This window comes from Antechinus flavipes, chromosome 1, assembly GCF_016432865.1.
Source record: "Antechinus flavipes isolate AdamAnt ecotype Samford, QLD, Australia chromosome 1, AdamAnt_v2, whole genome shotgun sequence".
In the NCBI taxonomy this organism is placed as follows: Eukaryota; Metazoa; Chordata; class Mammalia; order Dasyuromorphia; family Dasyuridae; genus Antechinus; species Antechinus flavipes.
Genome location: NC_067398.1, coordinates 672,127,707 through 672,155,574, shown reverse-complemented (window position 1 = coordinate 672,155,574; position 27,868 = coordinate 672,127,707). Strand labels below are relative to the sequence as shown.

General features: G+C 38.3%; 1 protein-coding gene across 3 annotated transcripts in view; it reads left to right on the top strand.

The window, feature by feature from the left end:
- Positions 1 to 27,868, top strand: part of DOT1L (DOT1 like histone lysine methyltransferase) — a 123,893-nt gene that overhangs the window by 75,524 nt on the left and 20,501 nt on the right. Inside the window, exons 9-25 of one of the 3 annotated variants that reach the window (XM_051972241.1) lie at positions 2,693 to 2,772; positions 5,397 to 5,465; positions 6,640 to 6,746; positions 7,529 to 7,570; positions 8,261 to 8,371; positions 9,099 to 9,333; positions 10,482 to 10,595; positions 13,020 to 13,111; positions 14,120 to 14,221; positions 14,897 to 15,034; positions 16,750 to 16,875; positions 18,615 to 19,099; positions 19,502 to 19,637; positions 21,584 to 21,730; positions 22,761 to 22,893; positions 25,055 to 25,677; positions 26,683 to 26,888. In XM_051972241.1, coding sequence (XP_051828201.1) covers positions 2,693 to 2,772; positions 5,397 to 5,465; positions 6,640 to 6,746; positions 7,529 to 7,570; positions 8,261 to 8,371; positions 9,099 to 9,333; positions 10,482 to 10,595; positions 13,020 to 13,111; positions 14,120 to 14,221; positions 14,897 to 15,034; positions 16,750 to 16,875; positions 18,615 to 19,099; positions 19,502 to 19,637; positions 21,584 to 21,730; positions 22,761 to 22,893; positions 25,055 to 25,677; positions 26,683 to 26,888 — 2,946 coding nt within the window. Of the gene's footprint in view, positions 1 to 2,692; positions 2,773 to 5,359; positions 5,466 to 6,639; positions 6,747 to 7,528; positions 7,571 to 8,260; positions 8,372 to 9,098; positions 9,334 to 10,481; positions 10,596 to 13,019; positions 13,112 to 14,119; positions 14,222 to 14,896; positions 15,035 to 16,749; positions 16,876 to 18,614; positions 19,100 to 19,501; positions 19,638 to 21,583; positions 21,731 to 22,760; positions 22,894 to 25,054; positions 25,678 to 26,682; positions 26,889 to 27,868 lie in introns of those variants that run through there. The other 2 variants (XM_051972240.1, XM_051972239.1) reach the window with 2 other exon arrangements.

Below are 27,868 nucleotides of genomic sequence, written 5' to 3'. Positions count from 1 at the left end.
GTGAGAACCTGCTCATTAATTATGCCTTCCATACTGTCTGCTTCTAAGTATGTTTTCATTTTTGTTTTTAAAGTATCCTTTTAAACTGAGGTTGTCACCTTTATGAGGTGTTCAAAGGGTAAGCCTGGGATGAGTCAGGTGACTGGTATTCCTCAGTGAAGATGCTTATTGTTCCCAAGCCTTTAAAGTGTCTTTTGTCACTTCTGTGCACCTTTGTCTGTACACACTGTGCCAGCTCTCCTGTTCTGGACAGATGACTCTTTATGCATTTACTGTTGAGCTCCAGTCAGAATTCAGGAAGGCCAGTAATTCTCTGGCTACTGTATGTAATCTAAATCTAACCTTCATTAGAGTTGTGCCCTGGCTATCCAGCAGCTGTTTCTTAGATTGGTGATGCTTTGGCAACTTTCCGTCAATAGCTATAATGACTCTCAGATCTGGCATACTCCTGTTGTTCACAGTTAGGGGTTTTGAATAAATATTTTTTTTCTTAGGTAGATAGTGACTTGCCAGTCCTTGAACTATTGAGAACTTTGTATTTTGGACTCTGTGTGGTGACCTCCCTGTCATCAAAAGGCTGGAAAAACCTGGGGAAGTTCTGTCAGGGCAACTGGAATTGGGTCCACAGAGGCCCCTGACATTGCCAGATTGCTCTGTGGTTCATCACCATCTGGTTGTATTCAGTCTTGCTTACAGCTCTCTTTCTTTTGCTTGTTACACTGCATTGGGAAGTAGTTCTCTGTTACACATGGCCAATGCTTTCCATGACAACGACTTGTTTCATCAGCTCTGGAGTCCTGGGCCAGATCTTCCTCTGTGGTGTGTACCCAGTGATCTCCCTTCTCTCCCATCACATGACAAAAACCAAAAGGAAAGCTAACCAATCCAAAAAAACCTAGTGGCCCTGTATGGGGACTTGATTTAAGATGACTTTTGACAGTGGTCATCAGTTTAATTCTGTGAGTACTATCCTCTATTTTATTCAAAGAATGAGCATACTTTTAACCTACCACTCACAGATGAGGAAATGTGGGGTTTTTAGAATCTGCCTGTATACAGCAGCCCCCCGTAAATACTTGTTCCTGAAGATATCTCCTGGCTTTCAGGTTCCCAGCACCTTTAATACCTTGAACTTCTCAAGCTCCTCCTCTACCATGCCAGCCATGCCATAATCCTGTGATAAGACCAAGCCACAGAATGGACGCTGAGTAGTTGGCAGAGGGCAGAATCTGGCCCTGAGAGTCCTGCAGGATCGAGTTAAGTGAGAAGGTGTGCTCTGGGAAAAGCCATTTGGTAATTAACCAAGGAGACCACTGGACGGGCTGAATTTCTAAAGTTTGCAATTCACAATATTCCCATAGGATAAAATTCCCCTTGGAAATGCTGTTAGATATTGTGTGTCCTTTCCAAATCATCCATCACCCTGATGTCATTGCTGGCCTTCATTCCTATGTTAAAATATGACCATTTCTTGTCCTGCCTCTACTTTGCATTTGTCACATGCAGGGGAAGGGGGTGGGGGGGAGGGTGAAGGGATGGGTTTTTTTTTTTTTGTTTGTTTGTTTGTTTTTTGGCTTTGTCTTTTACTATGCCTGATCTTCAGAACAGTCCTCTTTGTTCTTTGCTGACTTGATTTTCTCTCCTTCCCTTTCTCTTTATTATTGTTCTGTTTGCTCATCACAGCTCACGATCCTGGTTATTGATACCTTGGGTTTGTTGGGGGGACTGGTCTGCTTAGTTGGACCTTCTTTTGATTAACAGAACATCGAGATTTGAAAGAAGTGACTCTGGAAGTTAAGCATGTTGTATAAATGCAGGATGGAAGTTGGCGGGGAAGCAGTGATACTAGTGAGATTTTGGGTATTGTACTTTCAAGACTGAAAATATATTTAAGTATTTTAAGCTTTAAATGGAAAATGAGGAGGATTTGAAAAAAGACTGTGCACTTTGTAAAATGTCATTTTTCCTCATTTACAACCTTCAATATATATTTCCTTTGCAGACTCCCAGCCATCTGAGGCTTATGGGATTCTTGTTAGATGAGTGGGTGTGCTCCCTTTCCACTTGTTAGTAGAACTGGTGCCATTTCTTACCTGCACCCCCCTCCCTTTTTCCCCTCAGTTTTCTTTGAACAGTTTATATTGTTGAAATTATTGTCAAGCAATTAAGGATAGTTTGAATTAATCTTACTAATCATGTGTTGTAACTTTTTTTTCCTTCTGGCGTATTGGTAGAGAAGATGACTTGTTATAGTTTGAAAGTACTGCCTGTTAAGTTGGTGACAGTTTAGGATATAGATTACCTTGGAAGTCTTGTGAAATATACAAGAAGTCTTTAGTTGGGGTGACCCTTGGCAGTGTTGTTTGAAGTGTTTAACATCAGGAGGTCTAACGAGATGATGGTGACCTCCCATGATTGCCTGCATATACAGGACTAGGTTCTGATGCTGGTACCCATCCCAGCAGGAGCTTTTAAATAGCCAGTGTTTTCAGAAACTGGACTGGCTCTGAGAAAATGCCTGCATCTGAGGAGCAAGCTGCTTCCCAAATTCTAATCTCAAAATATTTTTCTACGGTCCCTTTTTGTAACGATGTTAAATGTGCAAACATTATTTATTGAAATGATATGGATATTTGAGAGGCTTTAAAGAAGACTTTTACTTTATTATTCTAACTGGAGTATTGTCTTGCAGTGTTATTTTTGTGAATAATTTTGCCTTTGGTCCTGAGGTGGATCACCAACTGAAGGAGCGTTTTGCTAACATGAAAGAAGGTAAGATATTTTCTATGACTCTGCTTTTCTTCCTCTTTTATATCTGCCCCCATCTTCTGCCTTTTCCCTTCCCCTCCTCCCCCCCCCAAAAAAAAAAAAAAAACAAACAATGTCCTAGGCTTGGGAGGGAGGTGGCTGCTTCTTCTATAGTAAGAAATATTTAGCCTCTTATTTTTCAAAGCTTTTGTCTTTTGGACATTGAATATCATCTTAGGCTGTTATTGTATCATTAAAAATCGACAAAAGTGCTTTTTAAATTTATGTATCTTTTATAAGGCATTAAACATCAATATTGGATTAGACTATTACTTTATTAGGAGTTTAGTTTAAAAGCATTTAGTTTTTCAAGTGTCTTGCAAATTTGTTGCTAAATCTGATATACTTCCTATTTGGTGGTTAGAATGGAGAATTATCTGTACAGAGCTTCCAAAATAGTTATTGTGAAATTTTATATTGAAAGGTTAAATCTCTAGGATTTGAGGTACCTTTGGATTCTTGTGGAAATATTATAGACCCCTTAGAATCCATGGGATGATTGGGGTTTATCATGATAGAGACTTAATATTAATCTGCAGTCACCCAGGAAAATTCCCTTTTGTATAATCTGTGCTTTTTTTGACCACCCACTCATGGCAATCACTGCTAACTTAAAATGGAGTATTCTCTGACCCTTCTGAATAAAGGGGGGGATGCAGTTGCTTGCTCTATTCAGTGGAATCTTCATGACTTCATCTTATTTGAAAGAGAGCTTTGGTTTCTGAACAAATCCAGAGTAATCTTATGGAACTGAATCTAGTGTTTATGTGCATGGATCTCAGTATGAATTTCAGCTTTGCTTTTGGACATTCAGCATGTCCTGTGCACAAAATAAGGCACTTGGAACTAGAGAATTGCCAGCATATCTTCTTGCTTTAAATCCACGGAGCTTCTGTTTTGGTCAGCTCCATTCAAAAGGACACATGGCATTTGTTTGATGACAGAATTAGAAAGTACTATGACATAATTAGAAAGTACTTGAGATACTGCTTCCTCCACCCTTCTGCCTGCAAATGAATTAGTTTTCCACCTAGACCATTGAAAGCCTTGATAGAGAGGCCTGAGCCCCTCTAGGGTGCATGGAGAGGTTGTAGAATCACACAGGACAGGCCACAGGAATCTTTGTGGGCTCTACTTCATTCATGGTCACATAGGTCAAGTCTGGTGGACTGCTCCTCAGGGTAGTGCCAGAGGTGGAGCATATACGTCTATTAACAGTCAATGTGGTGACGATGGCCTTTAGAGAACCGGGGCCCCACGTTCACCTCCTGCCTCTTAAACATGTTGCTCTGTGTCCCTGGGAATGCTGAGCTGGGGAGACTGGCCCAACCACCCCCTTCCCCTTCCCTCCACAATCAAAGCTCACACAGGGTGTTTCTCATTGATTTTCATTTGAATTGTGATGTCTGCAGAGTGGTGGATCATCTCTTCTCTCCCCCTGGCTCTTTGCTTGCCAGTACGATTTGGGTGCGCACATTCATATGTTGGCTGGTACCAGGACCTACCATTTTTCTTTGTACCATGTAGAGTTTACAGACCTGAGGTACAAATTTTCTCGTGAGATAGGTGTCTAACCTATGGAAGTCTAGGTCAATACTTGGCCTGTGTTTTCTTTTTTGTACAATATAAATGAAATACTGTCTTTTTTCTTCCTTTTCCTTAAGTAAAATAGGGAGATAAACTTTAGTTTACATAAGACTTCTTTTCTTCCTATTCTTTACCCTTTATCCAAGCTAGTTTCTTAAACTTTGGCCACATCAAGTTGAATTTTAAGGGACATGAAACTTGAGTTTGCTCCTCATTAAAGAGTTCCCCTATTAATATAATGTAAACTTAAACCACAGTACATAGGCACTACAAATCTCTTTTGCCATCCAGTTATCAATACCAGACTTTTCCAGTATTTGTTTTGTTACAAAAATAGATAGCTTTCAAAACTATAAGCTTTCAAAACTATAAAGGCTAGCATGGTCATTTCTCCATGTGACTATTCCAATGTCTTGTCATCCTTGACATTCACATTAAAGATAGACAATTTGATCAATAAAATCCTAGGACATGACCTGACTAGGCTTAGGATAGCCTGTCTCCCCCTGGCTTTGCCTCTACTTTGGTGTGCTGACTGACAAGTGGGCATATATCCTAAGGTCCCTCAGCATACTTGATATTTACTATAGGAAGAGATGCATGCAGACTTTGCCAGGTAGTTCCACCCCTCTATGAGAGATGTGTCTGCACTTTGTCATGGCCCTGACTTAGAAGTCAGGACACTTGTATCCTGAGTGTGTGAAGGTGTGGATGGGAGCCAGGCAGCCCCTATCAAACTGCACTTTTTTCCCTCTCTCTGAATGCTACTCTGCCTGCAGAAAGGAGAATGTTGTAGTGTGTGGGTAGGACTGTGAAAGTAGTGCTGCTCAGTGCAACTTGAACTTTTTGTATAGCCTTTTTAGAAATAGGGTTTTTACATTTTGCTAACCTATTTCTTGTTGAATATTTGAGTGTCTCTTGTGAAACTTTGCTATCTCTTTAATTATGTCATCCCTATTGCATTTTGTGACTTGATGTAATGATTTATCTTTGTGTTTCAGGTGGCAGAATTGTGTCCTCCAAACCTTTTGCACCTCTAAATTTTAGAATAAACAGTAGAAACTTGAGTGGTAAGAGCCTCTGTCTACTTCATTAAACTATTGCTAGATTGTACAGCTAACACTGCATAATAGACAAGGATTGGAGTCTGGAAAAACTGAATTCCTGTGTGGCTTTAGGCACTTCATAGCTTTGTGACTCTAATCAAGTCAGTTAGTCCTTCAGTTCCCTCATTTGTGAAATCCAGGTGATGACATCTGTGCTTAGACAAAATGAGATACTTTGTAAAGCCCTTTGTAAACTTTTAATCATCTCATTTTGATAAATATTGACAACCTATAGAACTGTGTTTTGTATTCAGATTACATTCTTGTAAGGAAAATAGTGCCAAGTTAAAATGTGATTTAAAATAATCTTGATGTTATTTTTTTTCTTTTTGCTGAGCCAACTGGAGTTAAGTGACTTGCTCAGGGTCACGCAGCTAGAAAGTCTGAGATCAAATTTGAACTCTGGTCCTCCTGATTTCAGGAGGTGCTCTATTGCGCCAACTAGCTGTCCCTTGATGTTATTTTTTCAAAGTAAAAATTTTAAAACTTAGTTCAAACATGGTTAAGTAAAAGAAAAAAACAAAGAGGTGGCTATTTGCATTGCTCATTGATTGAAGCCTATGTTTTCAGATTTTCTTGCCTGCATTTAATCCATGAATGCTTGTCCTATGAAAAACAAGCTCCTGGCATTCTTCTCGGCACTATTTAAAGAATTACAATTCTTGTTTCAGAATTTTCGTATTTTTAAAATCAAGATAAATGAAAGCACTGCAGACTAGATATAAAAAGAGTAAAATGAAACCATAGGCCATAGAAATCAACCACATTAAATTTCAAGATGGGCTTTCATACACGGCCAGATTGAATTTGGCTCAGTAAAGTGGATCTTCTCATGGATTTGAGGAAACTTTAGACAAGGTTGGGCAGCTTATTCTTTATCCTTGTCTTTCTTTATACTTTGAACTAGGGACGGGGAAGTAACAGGAAAAATGGCTGCTGAGCTCCTGAAAATTTAATTGGGTTATTAAAACTCTTTTTTTTTTAGTCTTTGTTTTTTTTTTTTTTTTTTTTTTTTTTTAATAATAGTAATCTTCCTCCTCCTCTCCTCCCTTCATTTTGTTTTTGAGTGTCTTTGTGAAGGATAGGGGCTTAGCTGGTTCATGAACAGATCACAACTAATTAGCTTTTTTGTCTTTAGATATTGGCACTATAATGAGAGTTGTGGAACTATCACCACTGAAAGGGTCGGTTTCATGGACTGGCAAGCCAGTTTCTTACTACCTGCATACTATTGATCGAACCATAGTAAGTATCTCCATTGGGCCTTGTTTGTGTCTCAATTGTTCTCTTCTCTCACTTTTACATTCTGAATTTCTGGATAGTCTGTCTCATTTCCACTCAGCCTACACCTACCCCATTATATGAATATGAGCCCAACTGGATCAGAATAGACAGGACTCTTCTGTCAGAAATGCCCTGGAATTGCTTATCCACAACCATTCTCTTCTAAATACTAACAAATTACCTGCTTGCTTTTTTTTCTCATTTGTTTCATCTATTCACTTTGTATCAGTGTTAAATGGCAAATTCATGCTTTTATTTAATCTTCGATGTAGTCTGTGTTTTTGCCCTGTTCTTCATTTTTACCCCACTCTTAGTGATTTCCTTTGACTGACCTGCTTTGTGTCCCAGCTCTTTTTCTATTGGAGAGGTGAGACTTCAGTTAAATTTAACGTGCATTTTAAGAAGTATTTTGTGTTTCCTATGGTGAAGAACTGTAATCCCTGCTATGTAGCTTGGCTATGGAATAAGATATGTATACCAGGTTTTAGAACAAGACAAATAGTTACTCGCCTAATAATCACCAGAGGATAAGATAGTGGGAGAGAAAGAAATTACTTCCGGTTGGGGGTGGGGGCTTATAATCATAGAAGGCTTTATTTTAGTTGAGTTTGGCCTCTTGGTCCAAAAAACTAATTATGACTCCTTATTACAGAAGAAACTACTTAATAGTGGGTGAATCTTGATTTGAGGGGTCATCAGAAATGATTACTTAAAGGTAATCAACTCTTTTCTCCCTTTTTCAGCTTGAAAACTATTTTTCTAGTCTCAAAAATCCAAAACTCAGGGTAAGTTTGTGGTGGTCTTTTTCTTTTATTTAGTAGTAAATAAAAATAAAATGTATGTATTGATATGCAAATATTCACAGTTTGGGATGATTTCCTTTTTGGAGATGGTGAAACATGACTATATTATCACAAAAGATGACTTCAGTTTGTTAAATTATTCACTGTTCAGTTCTTCAGGATAACTGTTTAGAAACAGTTGTCTGTTGTTGGCTTCAAAGTGCTGGGTCACAATGGGCTTGTCCTTCCATCCTCTACCTGTTGCCATCCCCTTACCCTACATTGTTGAGCAGCATTTTCTCTACTTCAGAAGCCTCATGTAAAAGAATATTGGTGGTTGTATGACTAAGGATGAGTGATAGAGTCCCTGATAAACCTCAGTTACCAAGAAGCTGTGAATCTCTGAGAGAATTCTTGCTAGGAATTCAGCTACACAGCTGAAGTGATTTCTGACTTGTGATAAGTCCAAATGAAACATCAAGCACAAGTTTCATTTTGGAGAAGTTCAGGTTCCTGTGAATTTAAGCCAAAAATAGATAGCAGTCAGATGGTTTATATTTCCAGAGAGCATGTTTGCGTGTGTGCTCGGCTCTTTGCGTGGCTGAGGTTTGAGACACAGTGGTGAGTGATTATGCCTTCAGGTTGTGACTCTTTGTGTATGTTGGCAATGAACACTGAAACATCCCCTCCTAGGAGGAGCAGGAAGCAGCCCGCCGCCGGCAACAAAGAGAGAACAAGAGCAACACAACGACTCCCACCAAGGTCCAAGAAAATAAGGGTGCTGTTGCTTTGGAGCCTCGAGTGGTGAATATCTGTTTGTCTGTCTGTGAACCCCATGCTAGGCAGGACCTTGTTTAAAGAAAGCATTGTTGCAGGCACAAATCGCCAAGTTTCATCCTACCTTGTTGGTTTTCAGATATCCTTGAGAAAAAGTCACTGTATTTCCAGGGTAATTATAGCCATGGTTAATTATAGCCATGGTACCTAAAAAAGTTGGACCCTTCTCCAAGAAGAGGAGCATAACTGAAATGATCTCAGCCTTTGTTTGCTCTTCAAAAAATGAGAATGTTAATAGCCTTTACTCTCTACATATAAGGTTATTTTGATGATTACATAATATCTACAAATTGATTTGTAAACCTTAAAAGCACTCTAGAAATGTGAGCTCAGTAGCAGTGCACCTTACTCATTCCTTTCATGTAACTGAAGAGAACTCACTGACATTCAGAGAGACCTCAACTAAATAACTGTTATTAGATGTGGTCACTAAATACCTAAATGGTTCAAGTTAAAAATCCTGCTCTATTAATCCTTTTTTGGGATTTGGAGAAGAAAAATGACATTTGACCAAGTAAGGAAGATTGAAGTGTGAAGTTCATAGGTAAACTGACTCCATGTCTTTGTGTTACATATTAATAATTTTAAAGATAATTCTGACTTGACCAAACCTCCCTTTCTCCTGCTTTGTGAAAGCCTTATTTTTATACTTTTTTGTTTTTTTTTAACATTGGACCTACTCCCTTTTCTTTAGGATTCTGGTGCTGAAGAAGATAAAAATGGGACAACTACTCTTAAAAAGCCATCTCCTTCCAAGCCTCGCAAAAAGAAATTAAACAAAAAAGGAAGGAAAATGGCAGGAAGAAAACGTGGACGTCCCAAGAAAATGAGTGCTGCAAACCCTGAAAGGAAACCCAAGAAGACTCCCACTGCACTGGAGCTTCTGCATGCTCAGACTGTGTCCCAGGCAGCTGCATCCTCTCCTCAGGGTGAGGGCATTGGACTTTTCAGCATTACCCAGAGATTGTGGCTGCTGGCTTTGAATGTTGAGCCAATACATGAACCCTGTGTTCAGCAGCCACAGAACCCTGAAAATTTTTATTTGGGGGAAGTGGGCTAGGCAGAGAAGAAGGGGAACTTGCCATTTTCTTGTTTCTGTTTTCTACTAGAAAAATTTTTTAGCAAATAAGGCATATTTGAAATAGTACAGTCAGAAAAAACTCCATGTTTCACTGTTCATAGATGCCAACTGAGGCCTTGAGTCATTAATTTTTTCAGTGCCCCAAACAATTCATAAATTATGAATTGTTATGAGTAAAATGATTGGGTAACTTTTGTTTTATTTGTGTGGGTAAATATTTTTTTTTTAAATCAGCTCACTGAACCAATAAAATTGTTTCCCTTCCCAGGTAAGGTAGAGAAGAGAATGAGGAGGAGGAGAAAGACACCATGAGATGTTTATTTTGGGCTTTTTGGACTACCTACTGTATTGTATATCAAAGGAAATCTGAACTTGAGAATTCTGGGGTTGCTTAAACTCATTGCCACAGTTTCCTCAACTATAAAATGATCTGTGCATCTACCATATGTGAAGTTGATTTAATAATCCTGGAAAGATTGAATATAATTCTCAATTATGAGAGCTCTTAAAAGAGTTATAGGATAAGATAAGTAGCTATAAGATTAGTTTGTTGAAGAGATGTCTTTGAGATGTCTTTTCCCTCTTCCCAGCTAATTGTAGTTCTCATTAATTTAAAAAAGTTGGGAAAAGAGAATACTGGTCACAGATAGTATTTTTGATAGGAAAAACACCATCTAGACCCTGTTAAAGTAACACTGTTACTATGTAAATCAAAATTTGGTGCTTATACTCTCCTCTATCATGGTTTTTCCATCTTCATCATCTTCCCTTTTCCCTTCCTCCCTAATTGTGTATTTCTGTATAATATTGTAATATAACCAAGTTGAGAAGTGGCTGTTCAAGGTAATTTATTTGGAGGCTATGAGTAGAATTCATTTTCACATTTATAAGATTGGGAATTGGTCCATCTAAAATACAAATACAAAAAATTCCACAGGATATCCAACTTCCTTTCTTTTCAATCATAGAACATGTTGGTTTTTTCTCTTTCCTTAGATGCATACAAGTCACCTCATAGTCCATACTATCAACTACCTCCTAAAGTACAACGGCATTCCTCCAACCAGCTATTGGCAACACCAACCCCACCTGCACTCCAGAAACTATTAGGTAACACTCTTTTGTCTCTAGAGACAGGATCCAAATGCTTTTCTGCTCTTGCCTGGCCTGTGCCTCTGGTGGTAGTGTGAAAAGTGGGTTTCTTTTTGGTCCTGATTGGAACTGAAGGAGTCATGGGTGGTTTAAAGAATTAGTAACTGGAGCCTTCTACTTTAATGTCACCATTGTCCTCAGAGCAGACATACTGTGGTTGTTTGCTAAAGTACTTTGAGAGTTGTCCCCTCCTTATTATTTTGCTTTAGATAATATTCTTGTTCCCATCTGTTGGACAGTCTCACAGGAGCTAAGGATAAGAGGAAATAGTGTCTCAAAGAAGTTAAAATCTGGCCTTTGCTCTATCCCTCTTTCAGTTCCTCTCCTTCTACCTAGAATACAGTCTCTTGGTACAGTCTTCCAGAGCTTCCCCAATTCTCATTTCCTTTCATCACTGGAAATATCTCTTTTATGAAGCGTAGAATGTCAGCCCTAGTCTATCTCATTATGGATATTATAAGGAATGTTTTTGTCTACCTGTTGGTTCTTTCTCTTCCAAAGTGTTTCCGCATAGATGACAGCTGAATGCTTCACAGATCAGAAACATGTTTAAGTGATTTTTATTATTCCTATGATTCATGACCAGGATGGAGCTAGCTAAACAGAATCACTGCTTTAAACACACACACACACACACACACACACACACACACACACACACACACACATATCTCTGCATCTTGGTTAACTCTTGTAATCTTTGAGCTAACACTTGAGGTCCATCCCTAATAATAAGGAATAAAAGAGGACTTAACTAAAGCAAAATTAACCAGAAATGGGGAGGAAAAAAATAGATTCAGAGATAAGTGATGACGGGGCCAGTGGGAAATGAAATCATTGCAACAGCACTGGGAGTAGAATTGGATCATGTGATTTGAATCATAGTAGGGACTATAGGAAATTAGAAAAGGCAGATGGTATTAAAAAGTGGGAAGTGAAAGGGGAAAGAATCGAGTAAAGAGCTCTCTATTGGCAGAAAGGGTATATGTGTATGATGGTTGGGGGCCTTACAGTAGGTTTCACTTTGGGATTTAGTTGAAACATTGGGAAACTCCATTCACTGAGAGTGTTCTGCTTCCATGGACAATATCCTGCTACAAGAGAGGGGTGTCGATGAGTGATGAAAACTCACAGTTAAAATGAGAGTGTCAGTGGGAAAGGGACGGTCACAGTGATAATAGAATTTACTGCATGTTTTGGGGACATTGTATTTTCTATTTCTACTCTGGCATACTATTGATCATCTTTCCTCTTATGAGTGAGGCACAACAGGGAATAATAAAGAAAGTGGTATGAATTCTGATGATTTCCATAGCATTTGGTTAGAAAAGAATGTTCATGTTGTGTATTTCTGAAACTTAACCCTACAAGGAACAGAAAAATAATTTTTAAAAGGAATAAAGAAGAATTTGGTAGAGAATATGGTTTCAGAATACACAGGAATCAAAAAGCAGAGAAATTATTCTCAGAAAAAGTCACTTAAAGACTCCCACAGAATTTAGAGGGTGTAGAGGAAGGTGGGGATTTTAAATTAGCCACTTAGCAGAGTGGGTGGAAAAGTTGGGAGAAAAATAAGAGAGAAAGGAAATCTTTGTTTTTTATTTTGATTTGGCTCTTACAACTATTTATTAGGCAAGGCATTTTTCCTGCCTTGGATGGGATAAATAATAATTTTTTATTATTATTTATCTAACAAATTATCTTCTGTCAACAATTACTGTAGGTCAGAGATTCAAGCACAGAAGGGAGACTATGGATATGCCAACTTTATTTCAGAGAAAGGAAATTTTTTCTCTTCTCATCTTTGTTGAATATGATCTTGTCTCTTTTTTCCCTTTCAGATCTCTAAATTTGTTTTAGTACTATTTTGTTTGGCATGGTATCAGAGCTTAGAATGTCAACTTTAGCTGGAACCAAAAACACTTTCTTGGACAGATTGTCCAAACCTGAAATAACTTGGTATTATTAAACAGCCTGATTTTTCTAATTGATGAAGATAGTTAATGGTGACATTTGTTAAAATTGACCACTTCTTAGAGTTAACAAGGGCAATTTAAAATTAGGTGAATAGAATTCGAGGACTTGGAAAATCTTTATGGTCTATATCTAGTGTCAAGCTTCCAACTAAGATTAGAAAGTACCTGATCTGATAAGAGTTTAAGCCCAATGGATTTAGAAGCAGACACTTGGGTTTGAGTCCCAGCTTTGACCACTTAGTCCTGGTGTGACTGGTGAGATTACTTAAACTATCTATGCCTGTTTTGTTCCCATTTGGAAAAAAATAACTGAAAAAGTCAGGATTTGTGTATGGTAATAGATGATTACTTGCTTGCTGGTTCATTAGTTGCTTTAATTAATTGTACTCTCCGATTAACTTTGTAGAATCCTTTAAGGTTCAGTATCTGCAATTTCTGGCCTACATGAAAACCCCACAATATAAAGCTAACCTACAGCAGTTGGTGGAGCAAGAGAAGGTGAGTGTGGCCTAGGGCATTGTTTAGCTTTTCTCTTGTCAGTGTTTTCTTTGAGAAAAAAAGATGTCCAACCTTTTCATACTTGGGAATGCCCGAGTTTAGTTTTGAGACCATTTCTGGAGCCCTCCTTTCACTCATCAGTTCTCTGAATCTTAATACTTTCTTCCTCCTTTGTTTGTTGCTTTTGTATTACCTGTTCTCACTATAATACCATGCACACAGTTTGTATTTTCTTTTATTTAAGATTTAAAAAAATTTTTTATCATTTATTATTATTTAATCAAATAATTTTCTCTTAATTAATTTTAACTAATTGTAATGTTGGATATAAAATCCTGAAGTGCTTTCTGATCAGAATTCACATTTAATTTTTATTGATTTTGGTTTGCTAATATATGCTTTAACTGTCTATTTTTCTTAGTTGACTAGAACTACCTATTGCTTGGCCACAATAGACGATTCCCTTGATTCATGTAAGCATTTGTGGAGCTTGTGAGGCAAAGCTTGTGGGGCTCTCCTTAAATAGAGTAAAGCAATTTTCCTTTTTATAAGGGGAGCCTCTTACTGTGTTTTCAGGCTTTTTATGGGTCAGTACAAGGATGATATTTATCATGTACTGCTTACAGCTTTTAACCATGATTCCCAGTGGGAGAGAGAGTTCACAGAAATCAGGCAACAGGACCACTTGTTCTAGCTCTGGGCCTTCACTTGGAGACTTAAAATGGAATAGGTGAAGCCCTAAGTCATGGTGGAGATAATTCCCTTGACCCTCCCTGGGCCAGCCTTGGTTATTCTGTATTTATGAAGAATATCATCTAACTTGGTCCCTCAGTGGCAAGACTGGCATCAGATACTTTTTCTCTTTTTCCAGGCTGTCTTGCAGGTGACTTTCTGTCTCGTTTTGTCTCTTTTCTTAGCCTCAGTTCTCCTGTGTTCTTTGGTACCATTTGCTTTTCTTCATATGGGTTGTGATCTTTTCTAATTTTTTTGTGTTCCCTGTCTTTGCAGGAAAAGAACACTCAATTGTTAGGTACAGCCCAGCAGTTGTTCAGCCACTGTCAGGCTCAGAAAGAGGAGATCAAGAGACTGTTTCAGCAGAAACTTGATGAGGTAGGAGTGCATTCGGGTTGGAGTGATCACCTGAGGGTTATGTTTGTGTATTCTTGTGACAGAACATAACAGAAGTAGGATTGCAACTACATAATAGATATATGTTGGGGCTATTTCTTGTTTCCGTAAAAGCATAGACACTTCTCTTACATGATCTGTAAGAAGTCCCCTCCCTTTCTTTACCCCGTCAGTTTTTGTGTAGGGACTGCTGGTAGACTGACACATTTGGTGTTAGGCTGCCATTCACTTGGTTGTGAAATGAATCCCTTGATAATGACCCTTCAGCTCATGAAGCTGTTTGGGGGGAAAATGAAACTTGTCACCTTGCTTGGTCACTGTGTAACCTTCTACAAGATGGCTTTGTGTCCAGGAAATAGCCATATGGCCAGAAGTAGCAAAGAGGCACATGAAGGCCAGATGTTAAGAAGTATTGGCTAACAATTAAAGGCTGCTAAAAAAGCAGCACAATTTCCAGGTTCTGTGGGATGTAAACCTCACATCTTTGGAATCAGAATCTCATGCCACTTGGCTCTTTCTCCGTGTCAGGGACATGTTGACCTAGTTAGGGGACTGATGAATCGTTTCAGCTCTCAGATTTCTAGATTCTTTAGTGTGGAAGGACTACCTTCATTATTATATATTTATGTATCTATGGTAAATGTAATTTTTTTGCAGTTGGGAGTTAAGGCTTTGACCTACAATGATCTGATACAAGCTCAGAAAGAGATCTCTGCTCACAACCAACAGCTAAAAGAACAGACAAAGCAACTAGAAAGTGATAACAGTGAACTCAGGAATCAAAGCTTGCAGCTGGTAAGGACATTTTTGTAACTCAAGCCGTCTACTAACCAAATACTGGGGCACACTGAAATCCCAATTTTGTGTATCTGAGTGAAAACAAAAATCAAGTGAAATTTTAAAAATATTTTAATCTAAAAAAATCTTACGTTTAGTTCATCATTCCTATAAGTTAGAAAATTAGTACAGTTTTTAAAATTAAAGCATGCTTTAGTGATGAATTGTTTTGACATCTTATTTCTTGGTAACCACTCACATTCAGTATATTTCATTAAAATTTTAAAAAATAAAAACCATCTGATAGGTCATTAACATGTAACATTTCATTTTTATAATAAGTGAAAGTTTTTTCTAATCATCTGGACTCAGCATTTGTCTTCTGTTTTTGTTAATTCATTTACATAATCATAAATCACTTTGCATACCCTTACTGGCTCTATACTTTTCCCTATACCCTGCTTCTATACCAGGCAACACAGAAAATATTTTGGATTTCATATATTTGCAGTTTCTTATACTAACATTTTGCTACATTCTTGAAACAGCCTTTTTCCACATGGTGAGCTCAGATTTTTTCCCCTCCAAAAAGGATGTGTCATTTTAATTTTTTTCTTTGGGATTAGGATATAAACCCAGAAGTGGGATGGTCACAAAGCTAGTGAGTGGTGGGTCAAAAGTTGCCTTTAGGTGTCCTGGCATCATTAGGTATTGTTTTCTAATAAATATTGACTGTTAATAATGTATAATTTGTGTGAATACTGGTGTGTGAACCCACCATTGCTTTCTATAACCATCTTTGCTTGTAGGCGTGTATCATTTTTATGAAAGAAGTATGATGATATGTGTACTTTTAAACGATCTTTTAAAAAAATTTTTTCTATCTCTGTGTCCATCATACTTAGGGGCTGATTATTTTTAAATGTTTGATTTATTGCCACCATTTAAAATACAAGGTGAATATTGAAAAACGATCTTTGCATAAATTGGAAAAATAAAAAACTATTTAAATCTTAAAAGAAAAAAATACTTCTTTTTTTATATTAGTATTAATACAATGTTTGATTGTATTAGTACCTGCACAAGAAACAGAAAAACAGATGTTTTTCCTCACAGTACATAAGATGTAAGTGATTAGTGTGGGCGGGGTTGTTGAAAGACAAGTCCCCTATTCCAGTGTTGGAATTATTTTGCTAATCTATTAACTAGTTCTATAATGATGCTATTCCAGCATGGTTTTTTCCTTGGTGATCTTGTGCTGCCTCATCATCTCTCTTTCTTTGCAAAACATCCTTTCAATGATGCATTTCATAATGACTCAAAATTAGGACAATTGACTAGGAAGTATGCATCTTTTGTGTTCTCCACATTTTTCTTATAACCTAGTTGTAACTCAACAGGCACATTCATAAGTTATATTCTGAAGTAATAACTTGAATTCATTGTGAGTAATTTTAAAATTGTTTTCCCCTAAAGATTCTCAATACCTGTTTTAGTTTCCTTTTAGCCATAAGTGCTTCTATATGAAATAGTTTCTCTATGATGTAGGGAAAAAGTATCAGTAATTATCAGCAAGATGAGTCTGATTTATTTGGAAGAAATCTTGAAATGTATTTGCATTTTCCACTTTATTGTTAGATGGTCACGTTTTAGAGAAGAGGAGTAAAATACAAGATAATTTTGCTATAAAACTTTTGTGTTCCCACTAATCCTTCTCTTACCTATCCCACTAGCTTAAGGCTCGGTGTGAAGAGCTGAAGCTGGATTGGTCTACTCTCTCACTGGAAAATTTGCTGAAGGAGAAGCAGGCACTGAAGAATCAAATTTCCGAGAAGCAAAAGCACTGTCTGGAGCTTCAGGTAGGCCTTGTTATTAACGAGGGAGTATAGCGAATCAGTCACACTTCAGTATTAATTGGCTGTAATGTTCCTTATTCTGTATACTCAGTCCACCTGTGTCAAGGGATGTGTGAAGGAAATCTGGAGGGTGTGAAGGATTTTCTTAAGATCACAGAAGTAGGGTGAAGACAACCAGGACTTGAGACCAAATCCAGTCAGTGTTTTTTACACTACAGTAATATTAAATGTGTCAGAAAAACATATCACACAAAATGGTGTGAAATAGATGTGTGCAACATGGAGTGATCAGGGTAAACTGACCTTCAAATCAAGGTGTTTTTCCTTGAATAGTGAGTATTGAGTTGCTCAGTATGGCATTGGTGGAGTCCTGTTATTCTTGATTATAATTTGATTGTGAAATCAAAGAGGCTGAATAGTGAAGTCCCAGAACACAGACAGTATTTGGAATGCCTGAGGGTGTCAAAATGAATTGATCTCTTGATTTTGGGTTTAGGCTGGCATTCTATATGCGTTCTATGACTATAGTAAGATTTACTTGTCTCCAATTAGCTATCCCAGATCTGAACCATATACCACATGTTCAGAGTTCTTAGCATATTTCTCATTTTACTTTAGTGGAAAGTAATTTTGAAATATCATTAGTATTGTTAAGTATCTCATTTATTTTGGAATCATTCCTCTCAGTAGCCTTATTTTCTTAATTCAGAAATGTCAAGAAACGCAGGAAAGTTTACACTTGTAGTCTGTCACTGTCTTTTCTGATCCACTGCCTTCTCCACATTGGTCTGCTTTGGGGATGCATGGGAAGCAGGTGCTAGCATAGGGAGAATCTAAGTAAAACTTAGAGAGTGGCTTCCTGGCATTTTCTATTGTTGGAATAATGTGAAAACTCTTTAGGGCATTTGAATGTATGGCTCAGTAAATGGTAGCATAAATGAACACAATGCTCGTTCATTGGTTTGGCTTCAGTTGGTTTTAATGTGGTTATAAGTTTAGGCCTTTTTTTAGTAATCATATTGTAAAACATGTTTTTCAGACATGTGAATTCTTTTTAATTATGAATTTGGAAGACTTGTCTACTATAAATATAGGTGGAATATAGTGTATAAAAAACTGTTAATTAATGACAAGAAGTTTTGAATCCCATGTCAGACACTTGGCTAGCTCTCTATCCTTGGGCAAATAGATGAACTTTCCTATCCTTAGATTTTCCCTCTGTAAAAGAGATTATTATTATGCTAGCTACCTCACTGGGCTCTTGGGAGGGTGAAGTGAAATACTAGCTGTCAAAGGAACATTTCAAACTTTATAATGCTAAATAAAAACAAATTTCTAGCCATGTGATGGACAAACTATGTCTTCTTAGCCTTGGTGTTCTCATTTGTTGAGGGAGAATTAATTCAATTAAGGATTGCTTTTGCTTTTATTTGATTTCATTTTATTTAATAATAAGAATTGAGATAAAGCAAACACTGATTGTAATGAATAAAACTTAGTGACATGAAAGAAAGGGATTATTTTCATAGCAAACATGTTTTTCAAACTGCAGTGCAATTTGGAATGTCCATATTGCTATTGCCTCAGTTTGAGGTATAGCCTGTATGTAGCCCTGTGCTTTGTGCGCAGTGGCTTTGCTCTAGAAGTTGCTACAGAGAAATGTCTTGGGGAGGTTTGGGGTGGTGGGGGACTTCTAGGCACTGCCTTTCATTGTGTCTCCCTTGATCCTCTTTGTTGTAAAGATCAGCATTGTGGAGCTTGAGAAAAGCCAAAGGCAGCAGGAACTACTGCAGCTGAAATCCTACGCGCCGGCAGATGAGGCCTTGTCCGTCCACCTGCGAAGTAAAAGCAGCTTCAGCCGTGAGCTGGAGACTGACCCTGCCAGGTTCCAGCTGGAGCTCGAGTGCTCCAAGTTGTCTTTGCCCCACATCAATAGCATGAGCCCCGAACTTTCTATGAATGGCCATGCAACCACCTATGAGATTCATAGTATGCTTAGTCGACCTTCTTCCAAACAAAACACTCCACAGTATCTGACCTCCCACCTGGACCAAGAAATAGTTCCTTGCACCCCCATTCATAACAACAGACAGAAGGCAGACAAATTGTCAAGCTTGTCCTTACCTGATTACACCAGGTTTTCCCCCGCTAAGTTAGCCCTAAGGAGACACTTGAATCAGGATCATGTAGTCCATGGAAAAGCTACAACTAATGAAATACACCACAGGTGAGCAAAAAATGTGATTTGGGTTGTCAGGGCGAGATTGGAAGAGGGGAAACAAAGCAGAGTGATTTAGGCTTTCTGGTGTATGCATCTGTAGCTAGAGAATTCAAGCGTTAAGCTTACTGTTCTTCTGAGGAACTTTGGAGCCCATGGATCATTTGGTAGGCATCTCCCTGCTTTCCTTATGTACCTCCTCTGTGCTTGTACTCTGCTAGTTCTTGGGGATACCAGGATGAAACAGCTCCTCACCTCAGGGTGTTTCCGTGCTTCTGGGGTGAATGGTAACCCAATGTGCAAGGGGAAACTGAGGAGGAGTTACAAAAGCAGTGTCCAGGGAGGGCGGGCTCAGGATTGGCCTGAGCTGGCACTGGAACCGGACGTGAACTTGGTGCCTCTTCATTCCAGAACTGAACATGCAAAAGAGAATGGCCTGACATATCAGAGTGCTGGTCTGTCAAATGGCCTAAAGCTGAGCCCTCAGGAAACTCGGCCTTCCTCCCCCTCGGCCTTACAGATTGCAGGAGAGAAGAGCAGTGACAAGGTGAGGATCTGGGCAAGAGTGAATGGGCGTCAGCCCAGGAGAGGTCATGGCTTCTGACAGGACCTTCTCCATTGCTGAAGAGAGGCCTCCATTTTGTTGGAGGAATAGTGAATGTTGTTGGCTGCTTAAGTGCCTGCCTGTCTGATTTTGTTTTTCAGCAAAATTTCTGTTTATAACATTTTTATGTCACCTACACTTTAATCCCTTATAAAGAATACAAAAAAGGGTGGGAAGAATGACACTCCCTTCCACCCCCCATATCCAAAATGTTTGATGCTTTATTGATCTACTTTCATAGGTCCCAACCCTCCACTTAGAAGATGCAGGAAGTGTCATTTCAAATCTCTTTTTTAGTGCCCAGCTTCATCATTTATAATTTTGCATCTTTCAGTTTGCTAATTTTGTTCCTCTATTTCCATTTACATTGTTCTAGTTGTGTATATTTTCTAGATTTTGTTTACTTTTTTACGTCAGTCCACATTAGTCTACTTATGCATCTCCATGTATTCCCTCGTGTATTCCTGTTCATTTCTTATGGTTCAGTGATACATACTATGGTTTGTTTAGCCTTTCCCCAGTCAGTGGGCATTTGCTTTGTTTCTATTTCTTTGCTTCTATTCAGGGATTTATGTCTAGCACTTTTAATTTCTGAATCAAAGAGTGTTATCCCAACATTTTTTCCAGAATAGTTGGGTTCATTGATGCAACTCTACCAGTAGCATATTAGTGTGCCCATCTTTCCATAACCCTTCTAACATTGGTTTCCATACTTTTCATCATCTTTGCTAACTTGCTGGAAATGAGGTGAAACCTCACATCTGTTTTTATTTGCATTTATTTCTTTTCTTAGTAATTTGGAGCTTTCTTTTCATAATTGGAATTCTTTTGGGAATGCTTGTTTAAAGCTTTTGACCATTTATTTATTGGGGAATGGTTTTTAAAATTTTATCTTCCTGTTAGTTTCCAATATATTGTACGTTGTAGATCCTTATTAAAGAGACAAATTCTGAAATAATTGTGGCATATGAGAGAAGGTATTGATCTAAACCTAATTTCTTCCAGATTGTTTTCTAGTTTTCCTAGTAATTCTTGTCAAATAGAGAGTTCTTTTGTAGGCAGTTTATATTTTCATTGAGAGTATTATTCAGCTTTTGGATTCTTCCTGATGTGATCTGTTCTACTATATTTTTCTGTATTTTAAAATTAGTTCCTAATGGGGTTATTACAAAGAAAAATATTGAGAATTAATAGGTTCAGTAAAGTACTATAGAATGTAAAATAAACTCACAAGCATTGGCAGTACTTGTATTTGTTGATAAAACATAGGGGAAATTTTTTTTTAAATAGCTACAAAATGTATAAAACATTTGGAGTCAAGCTAGCAAAGCACAGTTTTTTTTAGATACAATCATGATGTGTTCCTTAAAGAAATAAATATTGAATTAAGTAAGTTGATTCATTGATTGTGACTATCCAGTGCCAATACAACAAAAACTAATAATACTACCTAAATTAACTTAGATATGATACTTTAGTAATTGATATGTCTAAAGCAGTGGTTCTCAAACTTTTAGATTTCATGAGTCCTTTAATATTTCTTCTTCAAATTTATCAATATTTACTATATATTAGAAATTAAAACGTTATTGTGAAAGTAGTTTGGATCTCATTTACCTCTCTTTTGGGTTCCGAGACCAGTTTCAGAACTACTGGCCTAGAGAATATTTTACAGATTTAAGTAAAATTCTATTGAAGAACCAAAAATATGAAAGGAAATAACTTTTTAAAAAATACAGAGGTGAAATGAAGTTGGAATTAAGTCTGCTGCAGACCCCACACTTAATAAAGTTGTAGTCAATGAAAACTATAATGCCTTTAGTATTTGATTTAGTTTTATTTTTTTAGAGATTTTTTTTAATAATTAAAAAAAAATCATTCTGTTACAGGTTTTAAAAGAGAGAGCCTATGCCAGCAATGGGGAAACAATCACCAGCCTACCTATCAGTATTCCTCTCAGCACAGTGCAGCCCAATAAACTTCCTGTCAGTATCCCATTGGCCAGTGTAGTGTTGCCTAGCCGTGCGGAGAAAGTGGTGAGTAGAGGAACTGTGGGCCATCTCCAAATTCTGAGAATTTCCAGGAAGGCTGTGACCTTGGGATTTTCTAACTACTACTTCTAACCAATTCCAACCTTCTCCTCCTGTGGGCTTTTCATAGATATCTTCCTACAAGGGAGACTTGTCATGCTGGCTATGGAGAACACAGTCTATTCATCTACATTTCCTGCTCTTTTATGACATGATTATCTTCCTTTCTTTTTCTACTCCTTTGCTCTGCTTCAGTCTACCCAAGTCTCCTTTGTCATTCTTTAATCCACTGAGAGACATGCAACTTGAATTAATGTAAGATCATGGTGTATATATAATTCGGCCATTTAGCAACCCTAGAAAATTTTTACATAGAGAACTTCAATGAGAGGCTTTTCTAAGTCTCACTCAACCATCCTTTACTTTTGATTTACTAAGGATAGGCTTGAATTTCTTTTGTGATTATTATTTTAGGCATAAAAATGCAGTGGTGTCTGGTCATGGCTTTTTTTTTTTAAAAACTGAATTTATTGAATGTTAATTTTTTTTTTAAAGGAAATAGGATTTTTTAAATACCCAGTCAATAATGTAAGTCTTTAGGATATTCGTAGTTTTAAGTTGTAATTGTGTTTTATAGCTGACATGTCCAAGGATTTTATGGTCACTCCTATTGTGGTTAACATTCCTCCTTTTTCATTTTGGTGACTCATGTGCTTGGGTTACAAATGTTTAAGCCCCTATATATTAATTGAAAATTAATCTCCTCATCCACCCACACCCTTTTTTGTTGGATATAGTTGAATTGACAGTTTCCTTTTTTGGGGAGGGAAGACTGGACAGCAAAGTTTTGGATCTTTATTAACAGTTATTCTAATTTTAATTTTGCAGTACCTTTTCTGACTCCTGTGTGGTGCTCAGTTCTGTGTTGTTAAACTCTTAGGACACATTATTTTTAAGTACTTTTGGTAAATGAAGTAGATGTTTGATAGAATGTGTAGCTTGCCTCAATTACAAGGTGGGTTCCTTTCCTCCGCAGAGGAACACACCTAGTCCAGTTCATCAGAATCGAGAATCTACTTCAGCAACACTTGAAAAACAGTTTGGTGCTAATTCCCATAATGGTATGAACAGTGCTGTAGGAAACAAGTCCCTTGCTTTGGCTACCTCAGGTATGGTCATTCTATTAGGTGATGCCTTGGCTTTACTACTGTCACTGAGCCCAAGCCTAATCTGGGGTTTTACTTCTGAATCATTCTCCTGTGGTCTTAGTGGGTCGGGGGTCAACTTACTGTTTGTCTTTATCACCTCTGCATTTGGGTCTTATGTATTTTGTGTGTGTGTGTGTGTGTATATATATATATATATACACACACACACACACACACACACACACACACACACACTTTATTTATGTCAATTTTTAAAAGTCATCAGTTTTTCCTTTGCATATTCTTTATATTCCACCTGCAGGAATTTGTTTCATAGTGAACAAAAATCTCTTTCTCACCATCTATTGTTCCCTAGATCTGGTTCCTGTGTCCCTGATGATGTGTGTGTGTGTGTGTGTGTGTGTGTGTGTGTGTGTGTTTCTACCTGTCTCTCCCTTTTCCCTCTCTCCCTCTCTTCCCCTCCACCTTATCATCTGTCTTTTTCTCTCTATGTGTCTCTCTCTGTATTTTTATTGTATTTACCTTTATGTTGTATTAATTTTATGTGTACTTGTGGTTTCCCACATTTGAATATCATTTTAGTTGTTAGATTTGTTGCATACACTACTTCATATTGATAGGTAAAAACAGCTATCAGTAAGGCTAGCATTTTTGTTTATCATTTATTAATAACCTTTTTTCCTATGGGCAAGATATAAAATCTAAACCTCGAAAGCCTCCTCATGTTGTGGTTCCTGAAATTGTCGCTTAGAAACAAGGGAAGAACGGGAGGAGTCAGCCAGTGGCTGCAGTCTCTCCTGTTTCTTCCCTGTACCCATTCCCTTCCCTGGTGTCTCCTGTGGGCCTCAGCTCTGGGGGCTTTGTGGCTTCAGTGGCCTTCGTGTCACTGTGCACACAGTGCAGGACCATGACAGAGACCCCCTTTCAGCTCCAAGCCCGGCTCTGATCCAGGCACAATGTCATAGCCCACAAGAGAAAGATTATGACAGATGAGCCACTTGGATGATTCATTCTTTTCCCTTGCTTCTGTAGCAGATCTGAGAATTCAATGAAAGGGGAAACTCTTTGGCTGTATTGCCTGTACCTGAGGCATCTCAGTGTGTCAGAGAACTGGGGATAGCAGTGCTGTGCTAAACCTGAACGCCTGGACTGTATAACCTTTAGTAATGGAAGCCTTAACTCACATTTAAATGAAACCACTGAATTAATTATCATTTGTCAAAATTTTATAGGAATCCATTTTTATGTAACTTTTCTGCTCTGACCCTAGGCAGTCTCTTTACTAGCTTTACAAGCTTTACTAGCTTGTTCTTTTAAACACCTTTAATTGTCTCAGGCATTCCTTTTCTAGAGTAACAATGTGTTGACTCCTTAAAAATCCTCAGGCCAGAATTGGTCACTGATTCTACAGAAATGTGACATTAGACCAAGTATCTTTACGGGGCTTTTTGTTCATGAGTCTAGGAACGAGACCTATGATTTTGTTAAGATTAGGAATCCCTTGTGAGGAAATTTTCTTTGCAGGCCAGCTTCTTTCCTATGATTTGGTCTGAGAGCAAGACAGAGACTTCCCAGGGTCATTCAGCTATTTTATCTCAGGTTTGCCAGCATACCAACCTGATCTTGCTCACGTAGTGGCCAGTAGACACACCTGGGTCACAGGTTCGTAGACTCAGAGTTGGGTGGCATCTCACAAGGTCCTCAAAGTCTGATAATGCTGGGGCAGCAGTTAGGGACCTTGTAGCAGAAGGCCTGGCTTCAAATCCTAGCTTTCTAGGTCTCCATTTTCTTGTCTATTTTTGAGTTCGTGCAGGTGACTTAAATTCTGAGCCTCTGCTACTTAGCATGCTATTTCTGTAAGGTAGCTCAGTTTTCTGAAGCTTATGGACTCTGAATGTTTCTAAATACATAAAGTATACAGAAATAGAAAGGAGACTAATTAGATTGTTATCAAAAAAAATTTTTTTAAAGTTCTGGATGCTATGCTAAGAAACCCTTCTCCAAATCTACATCTAGATCCTATGGTGATATATTTTGAACGGGTAGATATCAAAAGTGATGTTTTTATGATTTTTGTCCTGAACTTTGGGTATAATCTACAATTCTAAATGGTGCACACAGTTTTGTGGTATATTGCCATGATAACTCATGTCTCCAACAGGTTTTTCTTATAGTGGCTCCTTGGCAGTCAATGGCACACTTTCCAGTAGCCCAGCCCATCTTAACCATGGTGCTGAGCAGGCAGCCCTAGATGATTCCTCCAATTCAGGGAGCCTCTTTAATTCAGTGGGGTCCCGGAGTTCTACGCCCCAGCATCCTTCTTTACTCATGATGCAGTCCCGGAACTCTGGCCAGAACTCTCCGGCCCATCCACTTGCTGCCAGCCCGCGCCTAAATGGAGCTTCTCAAAGCATGATGGGGATTTTGCAGTACTCGGATACTACAAAATTGTTCTCTGAAGGTAACAAGGGGGATCTTCCACTAGATTCAGGTTTTTCAGATCCTGAAAGTGAAGTCAAGAGAAGAATCCTCTTTACAATCTCGACCAATACAGGGAACCTGAAGCAGTCTCCTTCCAACAAACACAGCCCTCTGACCACTAGCATTCGCCCAGATTGTGGACAGGCTTGTGTGCAAGAGGGCAAGAAGAGGGGCAGGAGGAAGCGGTCTTCCACGGGGAACCCCAGTGTGAACTCAGCAGTATCTCCCAAGCGCAAGCCCTTACCATCTGTGGCAGGCCTTTTTACCCAGTCTTCAGGCTCACCTCTCAACATCAACTCTATGGTAAGAAAAAGAGGCTTTGTCTGTGGATTCATCTATGTTGGAGAAAGGGACATTTTCCTAGGACTACTTGAGATACTCTTTTCTATCCCATTTATTTATAGCCAGACACTAACCCCTTGAAAACAAGGGCCTGACTTTCCCTCATCTTATGGTTTTCAAGTTTCAAAGCTCAGGTTCTCACTGTGACCTTTTGATATTGGTGTTATTTAGGACTGTCCTGGTCTTCCACAATACGTTCATTGTTTTTGTTCATAGTGCTGCTGTGGATCCAATCACTGATTTGAGGGTGTTGAAAAATTTTCTGGAGCAGCTTAACATTGATAGTAAATTGTGATGAAATGATAGCCACAAACCTTTGAGCTTGAGAATGTTTCTGCCACCAGAAATGTGTTGTTTTTGTTTGTCACTGATGGATGTATCATAGGAAAAAGAACCCTGGATGTTCCAAGTGAACTAAAGTTGGGCTATGAATTGTGTCAGGAAGTCAGAATTCTCCCTTGTAGCATTCCTGCTGTGGAACCAGGGGCTTTGGTTCTTACTCAGAACAGCCATTTTAGAACCAATGGGGACCTTCCAGGCCAGGGGCATTGCCCCTTTCTTGTGTTCTAACTCAATCATTTATCATTTACACATCCCTGTTAATAAAATGGTTTCATAAGGAACTTGTCTTAGAGATCACTTGTCTTATCCTTTCATTTTTCAGGTGTATCATTTGAGACCTTGAGAGATTAAGTGATTTACTGAGAGTCAGATTGTTCCTGTCAGTGCTGGGATCCCATCCTCCTTCTCCAGTCTTAAGACATAGTCCTCTTTCTGCTGTGCCATATCACTCTTTTTTCTTTACCCACTTTTAAGCTCAGCACTTTGTTGTAAGAGGAGTTTGAAGACACCTTTTCAGAGGTGATATTAAAATGTAGCGTGACAGTCATGTTTTGGTCACATGATCTGTTTGAAGAATACATTTAATTGGGTTTTTGTGGTGTGTGTTTTGTTTTTGATCCCTAGGTCAATAACATTAATCAACCTTTAGAAATAACAGCCATTTCCTCCCCTGAAAACTCCCTGAAGAACTCTCCTATTCCTTACCAGGACAACGACCAGCCTCCTGTGCTGAAAAAGGAGAAGCCCTTGATCCAGACGAATGGGGCACATTACTCTCCCCTGACTTCGGATGAAGAGCAAGGATCTGAAGATGAGCACAACAGTATCAGGTGAGCCAGGAACACGGTGCCGGTTTCACCTGGGTCATCTCCTTGTGACACTGACTGCCTGCGGCTTGTTTTTCAAGGTAGTGCTACGTAGGAGAAGCTTGACTTTTTTCCCCAGCAGGAGTTCATATCAGATACCCAGGACAGATTGCTCATGTGTTCCCCTTGAGTTTTTCTCTAGAGATTTATTTTCATTTGATGATAATGGAAAAGTCCAGTGGCCGGAAATTATGGAGAGACATGGTAGTTGAAAGATACAAGTATGTATAATCAAATAAGCATGTCTAAAGACTCTTCTATGTGCACTTTGATACTATATGACTAAAGGTACCTTGGTTTCCTAATTTTTGAAGTGGTAGTGATTATCATAATGCTGTAGCACTAACTAAATCAAGGGGTTGTTTGTTGGCTTTTTTTTAAAGCCCTTTGCCAACCATAATGTTTTGGGTAAATGGGACTCATTAATACTACTTGTAGCCACTCCCTCCAATGATCCATCTCTTAACTGCATTAGGTAAATAGTCTTTGATTTAAGATGAACTACAACAACAAACCACTTGTTGATTAACTAATTGGGCTGAACTTTTCCCTTAAGTGGGCTTGGTAGGATTATTCCTTTAGTGAGCTATCTTGTGTACAGAACTTGTAGTTCCTAAAGGACTCTTGTGAACAATACTTTGGGAACCACTGATTTAGAAGAATAAAACTATATATTTTTTCTTATCATCAGTAACCCTTTTAATATTGGGAATTACAGAAGGTCAGAATTTGATTTATGTGGGTCAACATCTCATTTGACTGAGAAGCCTCATTGGGTCATAAGGGAACAGTGACTTGTAAGTTTGCTTGAGAAAGTATAATTTTAATAGGATTTCCATTTTTTATCAGCAGTGATTAGATATAATGTGTTTCTACTGACAGCAAGTTGATTTCTTTCAGATTAAAATAGATTGATTCCATTTTACTATTATTAATTAACAAAT